This window comes from Melospiza georgiana, chromosome 4 (assembly GCF_028018845.1).
Source record: "Melospiza georgiana isolate bMelGeo1 chromosome 4, bMelGeo1.pri, whole genome shotgun sequence".
NCBI classification, from domain to species: Eukaryota; Metazoa; Chordata; class Aves; order Passeriformes; family Passerellidae; genus Melospiza; species Melospiza georgiana.
Window position 1 is genome coordinate 42,436,688 of NC_080433.1, and position 8,864 is coordinate 42,445,551.

Below are 8,864 nucleotides of genomic sequence, written 5' to 3' on the forward strand. Positions count from 1 at the left end.
ACAGCAGTAGCTGGGCTCTCAAAAGTGCCTTAATCCCCAGTATTTCTTCCAGCTCCACTCCAAACTGGTTTACAAATACATGAAACAACAGCTCAGGGCTGTACTCACACTGGTTGGATCGGTTTGTACCCACAGCCTCATTCCATTACTTGCATCTCTTCCAAAGGACAGAATGAGTCTTTGTAAGACTCCTGTTGGCCCATCCCACATTTACTCAGAATTTATTTTTTGTCCTTGGGTAAAAGGACAGGATCTGAAACTTCTACACTTGATATGCACATCCTGCAGCCAATTTTAAAATTACTTTCTAACTCACTTTTTTCACCCTCTCTTCCTCCAAGGCTTTCAAACTGCCTCACCTAACTCATAATATTAGGAGTTACTCCTCTTGGCTTGTACTGTGTGAACATATGGTTGAAGGACCAATTCCTTGATCTATATTTACAAAACACTAAGTATTTTAAGTTTCCTACATTTAGATGTACTAGTCCAGAACTACTCAATCTCTGCATTATCTGGTAATGCAAGAGCTCAACACACTGCCCCTCCCCTGCCCCCATTATTTTGGTTTTGACAACGTTTTAACTACCAGAAGGGTAAAGACTGAAATGGTCCATAAACCACTGTGTTGTTCCATGTGCCTGCAGAATCCAGGATGTGAGCCTTCTTTATGTTTGAATAACCACACATTCCTCAACAGAATAAAGATTTTCTTTTCTCCTAAAACCCTACCAGAATTACTATGAAAGGATAAAAAAAGAACTGCCATCGACCCTCTGATACTACTGTAACACAAATCCCTATGTGTATCAATCTTAACACACAGTGAAAAAATCTATTTACCCACCCAAGAAAAGGCAATTTAGAAACATGAAAATTATCAAATTCTTTCTGTTTATTGACTGCCATATGACTAGAGACCAATTTTAACGGTAAGACTTCTGGTAACGTGCACGAGCACCAGGTCCTCCAAATTTCTTGGATTCACAACGGCGAGGATCTGCAACAAGCAGAGTCCTATCATACTGGATTAGAATATCCTTGATCTCTTTCTTGGAAGCTTCATCAACATCTGTTCAAAAGAGAAAAAAAAATCTTTAGTTAAACAGTTTCACATGGAACAAATTGTTTTTGCAATAAAACCACCAAAAGCCATACACTTCCACTTAAAGCTAATAAAACAATCAAAGTTACTTACATTTTTGATAGTAAGCCACCAAAGCTTTGGAAATAGCTTGACGGATAGCTGTTAAACAAAAATAAAAGATCAGTAACAATTGCAAATCTATTTAAAATCCAAACACAAAGTGCCAGTTATCTGAGAAATGTGCTATTTTGTTCACTGCCAAATTGTCCTTTCTCTCCTTAATATCCCGTTCCACATAGTCCACGTGACCCTTACTTTGGCAAAGCTTAAGAAATCTGTGCCAGGCCACCCACAGTTCATTTGTCGATTTGACAGCTGCCAGCTAGCCAAGATATTGCACAAGGGCTGTCAGATCACCTTCTCTCCCAAGTACTAATGTAGGTTCATCTTCTATCTACAAGCAGTCAACTTTCAAAATCTTACTAATGCAGTTCTCTGACATGTCTATATTTTTCAAAAAAGACAAAATTGATTGTGTGTTGGATGACTAAGGATGCAAAAGGAACAAGAGGATGGTCTTGAGTGCTAGAACATGGCAACACAAACAAACTAGCTCAGTAACAGTAATCAGAGCTCAAACCAGGAGAATGGGAGAAACTGTCAGGATGTCGTTACACTTATCTGTGAAAATATTAACACCAGGATTTTGATGAAAATATAAATGTTCTAAAAAACACATGGTATCAAGTTTAGGCCTGAAATTCACCTGTTTTTTACGCAGCCTCAGCTCCACTTCACTAACTACATTCAAATTAAGAGCAGAACTCTCAAGAACAGCTAATGTAAATATATTCCCAGCCTTCCCTGCAAGGAGAAAACTGCCTAGCTTTGCTCATACTGGAAAGATGCTTCTGAGCAACATGGAAATATACAACTAAGAATATCATTTCTAATGCTAAACCCCTCCTAAAACCCTTGTGCTCAGCTGCCTTTAAATTAGCCTGTCACAATGTACAGGTAGCTCCCATGCATTTCATCAAAACTTCAATTTTGCTTCACTCAGCTTATTCTGTTGCAGCTTTGCACATAAAAATATAAACAACTACATTTGCACAGTGGAGAAAAAAGTTTGGCAAATCACTGTACCAAACTTAAGCCTCTTCTTAAATACATGGCTGGATTGGGTCTGGCTGAGATGATTTTCCTGTGACAGCTCTAATCTGGTTTGTGTTCTGGCTACAGCCAAGCAGTGCTTGCACAGGACAAAGGCTGTGCCTACAAGAGATCTCCATCACCACTGGGCTAGGAGCGGGCAAGATCTTGAGGTAACATAGCCAGGACAGCTGACACCCAAACTGACCAGAAGGGTTATTCCATACCAGAGGATCTCTGCTCAGCAGTAAAACCAAAGGAAGAGCAACTGCTAAAGGTATTGAGGCCCCACTTCCCAGGAAGTGGCTGAACATTGCCTGCTGATGGAAGCCTTTAGTTTTCCCTTGCTTCAGTGCACAGCCTTTACTTTTACTTTATTAGTCTGCATTCATGTTGACCCACAAGGTTTTTCAATTTATTTTCTCCCCCTCCTCATCAAGATAAGGAGAGGAGAGATAGAGCAGCTTGGTGGGCACCAGGCATCCAGCCAGTGTCAACTCACCACAGTGGCTTTACCCACTCCAGCCCATCCCAGCAATCCCACCCAAAACCTTACCGTAGATCTGAGCTACGTGGCCACCACCCTTCACACGGACTCTGATGTCAACACCAGCAAACCGTTCCTTCCCCAGGAGGAGGACAGGTTCCAGCAGCTGGGAAACAAAGCACAAAGAAAATTCACTTGTAACGAGGATCAGCTTGTAGTAGCTTTACAAAATGTGGTATCATTGAATCTTCTGAAAAATGGAGCCTTGATTTTAAAAGCACACACCCAGGTCAAGTACACCTCCTACACAGTTCTCTGACATCTACTAGCGCTGTCATAAGACATTTTTACTGAAGTCTTTGGTTTATTTAAGTTTCAAATATCTTAGTAGCAAAGCACATGTACATGAGAATTAAGAAGAGAATAGTCTAGCTAAAATGCCATAACTACATACAAAAAGTAAGTCAAGTTCATTAAAACTGAAGATCTGAAGTAGTCTGCAGGTAGTTTTCTTCACAATTTATTATACTTTATTGTTATCTAGATAATTTCAGATTCTGTTAGCATTGTTCAGCAGCTACTGTATAAAGTTCTAAATAATCTTTTTAAAATGAGAGCTTTTAAGTCATCCATTTTAATTCAGAAAGTAGATAGGAAGTGCAAAAAATACTTCATTTAAGTGAAACATTTTAAGCAAAACCTGCCCCATCACAGAAGTGCAGTTTACTGAATTTTCCTAACAGCATTTGTATTTTAGGTAAGCAGCCAAAAATTTTGGTACTTTCAGTAGGTCAAGGCACTTGTCTCCATTGTGAAGCAACTACATGTATAAAAAGGGATGCAGAGCAGAGGCTGGGTGGATGCTTACTTTATACTGCAGAGTTCTGGGCTCGATCATTTCCAGAGGTCTTCCATTAACTTTAATGAGGCCATTCCCTCTCTTGCAGTGGGCAACAGCCGTTGCAGTTTTCTAAAAAATCCAAAGGTGTATTAGCACAGCGGTTTATTTTTGCACAAGCAGCAGGAATTTTAATTTCATTTTAACAATCGAGCAGTCCTAGTCTTACGCCCCAGACTAACATTATGCACTAAACAAAACAGTATCTCTCCCTACACCTCCAAGAATTGTCACAGTGTTAAAACATTATCTTCATGAAAGTTTCAGTGTTTGATTTATAGTTACAAGACTTAGTGGTACACGAAGGTAAAACCCTTCCGTTCGACAACACCGCAGTTTTGTGGCTCGTGTTCTCTCAAGAGATTGGTACCGTGAATTATTCGAGACGCTGCATTCTATCCAACAGGGCGAACTTTACCTTCCCGCCACCCCGTCACAACGTGTCCCTCGGATCCCGGCAATGGTGAGCCAGGCCGCTGTGGATCGGGGCGACAGGGGCGGCCGCCCCGTTACACTCCGGCGAGAGGCCGCCCAGCCGCACCGCGAGGTGAGCAGAGCCCTCGCCACAGGGACACGGCGCGCTGCGGCGGCCCCGGAGCCGGACACGCGGGCTGCGCGGCGGGACTCCCACCCCCCGCCCGCCGGCCCTCCCGCGGCCGAGCCCCGCCGCACGGCCCCGGCGAGGAGCTGCGGCCCCGACCCCCGAGCGCGAACGGCCCAAAGGCGCGGGCCAGCCCGGCAGCGAGGAGCAGATGGTGCGGGCCGCCGCCCCGCGCCTCACCTTCCGTCCGAAGACCTGGACGCTCTGCAGGGGACCCTTGGCCGGCATGGCTGTTCCTGCAAGAGAGAGGGAGCGGCGTGAGCGCGGGCGGGCGGGGGCGGGCGGGGGCGCGGGCGGGCGAGGCCGGAGCGCCCTGGCACTCACCCGTCCTCGGCGGCGGCTCCGCGGAAAGGCCGCACGGGGCTTCCGGGCCTCGCTTCAGGGGCGCCGTGCCGCAAAGCGCAACGCCATCGCTTCCGGCAGCGCGACAGAGAGCGCGGCCGGCTCCGCCCCGGCTGGTGCGCTTTGCGGCCCCGCGGCGGGCAGGCCCCGCCCGAGCTCGGCGCGGCCGCGGGAGGCGCGGCGGGAACCGGGCACGGAGAGAGATCCTGGGTACAGAAAGCCTGGCACGGAGAGCCCGGGCAGCCGCCAGGGGCCCGCTCCGCTGCTGACGCCGCGGGGCACTGTGCTGGGCCCCGGTCACAAAGCAGAACCCAGGTGGGCTTCTAATGTAAGGGGAGCAAAATGCTGCCGTGCCCGAAAGGCTCACAGTCGCTCTTTGAACTTCCTAGAGATGCAACAATACAAACTCCATGGCCTTTATAATTTTGAACTCTGGTAAGCTGGAGAAGATGAGGTAGAAAGCCCTGTATTCGCGTCTAGCACTGCACACTGACACATATTCAGAAACTGCCTCATGCCCATTTAAATACTCAGTGATGGTTACATTTAAAATCAACTTCGAGTTTTCTTCAGATTTAGTGCACTCAGGGAACCCCATCAAATTTATCTTCTGTCTCCATCTATTTCTCTTTAATATCTGTCATAAAGCATGGAGTTTAAGTCACTTTCAGACTGAAAATATTTTACTTCTAATGCAGTGGTATATAGTATGCAAAATTGTCTAGAAGGACAAAAGGAGAATCTGTTGATGAAGCGAGGTCATGCTTCTTAGACATTGTAAATGATAGAGATTTAAATTACTGTGATGATTAGAAAGTTGACTGCTCAAATAAAACAATCAGTTTCTTTGTCTTTGGACAGGATTTTAAATACTGAACATTAGTCATCAGTCATGTGAGGATTTAAACAAGCACTTAGCTTTATGCAATTGGAGTGATTAGTTCTGTTCAAGTGAATAGGACTGTGCAGAACGTGTAAGATTTAGCACATCTCAAACCCTCAATTGTACAAAGCCTTAACATGTGATCCAAACAGTGATTTATTTCTTCAAGGCTGTTTCCTAAGGAACAGTGTTTATGCAGTCACACGTGTCTATCATCCAGCCTTTCCCCATCATTGGAGGAAGGGGAATGGCCAGTTTCAGTTAGCTCTTGAGGATGAGTGGACATTTCAGAGTCAAGACAGGTTTTACATGTTTGCTGAAAACAGGTGGCTGGGCACCAGAGATCTTTAAAACTTGCGCAATGAAAGCAGCTGCAGGAGCTGGAATATTAAGACATTATAAAACCTTTATTTAGGTGAAAAAGAGAAAACATAATACCTAATTAACCCAGTTAGACCAAAGGGTTCAGCTAATACTTATGATCAACCCAAAGGTGAGCCATTAGTAATTCAGTTTTGCTGGGTGTCCAGGGAACTTCTAAAGAAAAAGAAAGCAACTCTAAATCTGTTTCCTGTGTGGGCAGTATCTAAGGTCTGCTACTGAAAGCCTGTGTTTTAATCTGAAGTATACCATTAAATAGGTAATTTTAACATGTATAAAACTTACATTTTGGGAGCATGCTTTCTTAGGTCCTTTAAAATTCATCCTCATTTGAATGTTCATCTGCTGCATGCTCTTCCTGGAACTGAAAACAATCATCCTAGAAGAGCCCGTGTGAAAGCCGGGGATATGCCTACATACATTTATCTTTCTGCCTTCTATTAGCAAAAGAAGACAATAACCAACATATAGTGATAAGTTGGCCTGGAAAATAAGGTTAAAGGCTTTGTGCTGCTTACTCCCTTTGCTTTCTAGCATAAAAAAGGAATAAGAGCTAAGAAGTTGTAGGCTGTGTAACATTGTAAGAGTTAACTGGAACATGAATAGCACAAAACAAGGGGGGAAAAAAGACACCAGAATGGAAAATAAACCCCTCAGGTTAGACGCTATATTTCTACAAAATGTCCCAGCACCAACAATATCCCTGTTTAGTTTTACTGAGAGCAGAGTACTTTAAAATGTTAAAGTGTCTCAGATTTTAAAAGGAATACATGGTAAGAATCTGCAAGCACCACCTACAAAATGTTGTGTTCACTTCCTTTTTATTTGGGAAATAATTGCACCTGTGGAATGTAAGGCATTTGTTTGGTGGCCTTTTTTTTTTCTTTTGTTAACCTAATTTTGCACCAGTGTGAGGACTCCTATAGGGAATAATCTGACCCAGAGAAATTAAAGCATGTTTGCTGGTAAACCGCTCTTAGCAGAAAGAGCATCTCAGAGAAAGCTGGCAGGGTTGTACTCATCTATATATAGGGCATTTTATTGTTTCCTAATAGAAGGAAAACTATTTGGATTTTACAGAAATCTAAGTACTTTATTTCACAGTCATTCTACTAATTATACACAGATGATGTGTTGTGTATCTTTGTAGCAACAAGATTCTTACAACTACTAAATCTTTTATGTGGGCATTTAGTGAGGCTTTAAGGGATTGAGAGTCTCACTAGCTGACCTCCTCCTGGGGCTGCTTTGACCTCATTGCAGGCTATGCTGTGGCCTTCTCATCTCCCACAGCCCAGCCACATGCAGTGATGCTCTCTCAGTTTTCTGGGAACAGTGAGGGTATGGCAGCAGGATGTAGCGCTGTAAGGAATATCCCTGACAGCATCTCCACTTGTTTATTCACTTTGTGACAGGAGCACAAACCTTGTGTATATAACATGGCTCCACCGGGAGGAGGGCTGGAAGGGAATGGCAGGAGGTGGACAGAGGTGAGCTGAGCCGAGCCAGTGAGCTGGGCTGAGAAGAGCAGCAATGAATCTTTCTTCGGAAATTTGCCAGTGTGGAGCATAGTACCACACTGCAGTCCGAAACCTGTGTCAGTCCACTGCCCACCAACACTGTCAGGCTCATGCAGTGCAACCCATGAATTTTAAATTTGAACATACTTGTTGCTTGAATGCTCACACTTTATTTGGCAACACGGGAGTCAAATATATTGAAGATTTTTGTGACTTATGTGCTTGCGTGGGGTTTGTTTTTTCTGGGATTTTATGTAGTTTGGAATTTAAAACAGCAAGTGACTGGACTTCCATGTGAAATCGTGATGTTGGTTCTCTGCTCAGATCTTGAGCTGTTTGAAATGAAATTCACATGTAAGTTCAGAAGGTAAACATTCAGAGGACGGCGGTGTTTTAGCTTCCGCTTAGCACGGAATTATGTGGCTGCCAAGAGTGCAAGGCAACAAAGAGTCAAGGTCAATATGTTAACAAGGCCAGCTGTAATGTGCCTCTAAATTTCCTCCTCTTTAAAAAGGAGAGAAAATGCTCTCAGTGGAAAAATAATGGGAGAAATAGTGAGATTCTCTTCCTCATGTATTATCTAAAACATAAATAGAAAGGTAAGAGCTATGGCAAAATACAATCAGTTGCTTCTATATATATTGTCATAGGATATAAAATTATTGTGAAAGTAATAAAAACATTTGGGGGAAATACAAAGAAACCCTCTTCTACATAGTCCATAATCACATTTCAAAATATCCATGCCTTCTACCAAAATGTCCCAATTTGCAATTGATTGTACTTCGTAGGATTTTGTGTGGTTTTATAGCAGAGTGGATAATTATAACTAGGGAACAGATTTGTTCGGATTTCATCCATGATAAACAAAGCAAATTCTCTGAAGTTTTTACTTCAGACAGCAAAATCATCTCTTCAGAAGGCAGTGTTGGTCTTGTACAGCTTTGTATCTTTTGAGAATTAATGGATTCCATCACTATGAAGTATGAAGTATTTCAGGAAAGGAGATACTGACATCCCTTTTTGATGGCAGATTTTATAATCTGAAAGGTCTGGGATAGCAGAATATAGTTCTTATATTACAGTTTGCAACTGATGCATGTTTGATGATAAAGTGTAATTAGCTAATGGATCCCATTATTTCTGAGGCTTGCTTTTCACGGATTGTATTCATCCAGGCAGCAGCTGAAGAGTTTTCTAAACTCAATTAGTGCAAGAATGCTGTGGCCAATGGAAAAATGTTTGATGCATGCCAGAAAACAAATCTTCCCAGCTCTTGGAAATATGTTCTGAAAACAGATACAGATCACACAAGATTTTCATAGCAATAAATATTTTTTTCTTAAAAATATATTTAAAATCTAAAGCAAAAAATTCGGTCTCATTATCCTCCTCAAATGAAGCTCTGTAGCATAAGCTCTGGAACATAAGGATGTGAGTTATCCTGATTGGTGTGAATATTGTCTCCCATTTGCAGGTTAAAAATGTTAATATTGCATTGAGATTGAGAATA

At 42.8% G+C, this 8,864-nt stretch overlaps 1 protein-coding gene across 1 annotated transcript; it reads right to left on the minus strand.

The window, feature by feature from the left end:
* Positions 1-875: 875 nt before the first annotated feature.
* Positions 876-4,637, minus strand: RPS16 (ribosomal protein S16). The gene is made up of 6 exons (XM_058022982.1): positions 4,550-4,637; positions 4,406-4,461; positions 3,595-3,696; positions 2,796-2,892; positions 1,199-1,246; positions 876-1,072 (listed from the first exon to the last, which is right to left on the minus strand). The coding sequence occupies exons 2-6, from the start codon at positions 4,451-4,453 to the stop codon at positions 927-929; spliced, it is 441 nt and encodes a 146-aa protein (XP_057878965.1). The 5' UTR covers positions 4,454-4,461; positions 4,550-4,637; the 3' UTR covers positions 876-926.
* Between the last annotated feature and the right edge of the window lie 4,227 nt (positions 4,638-8,864).

Excerpts from the sequence above, each read along its gene's own strand:
- RPS16 (XM_058022982.1), bottom strand. The coding sequence starts at position 4,453 with ATGCCGGCCAAGGGTCCCCTGCAGAGCGTCCAGGTCTTCGGACGGAAG. Across the intron at positions 2,893-3,594 it reads CCAGAACTCTGCAGTATAAA|CTGCTGGAACCTGTCCTCCT; the intron begins GTAAGCATCCAC and ends TTTGTTTCCCAG. Across the intron at positions 1,073-1,198 it reads GGTGGCTTACTATCAAAAAT|ATGTTGATGAAGCTTCCAAG; the intron begins GTAAGTAACTTT and ends TCTTTTGAACAG.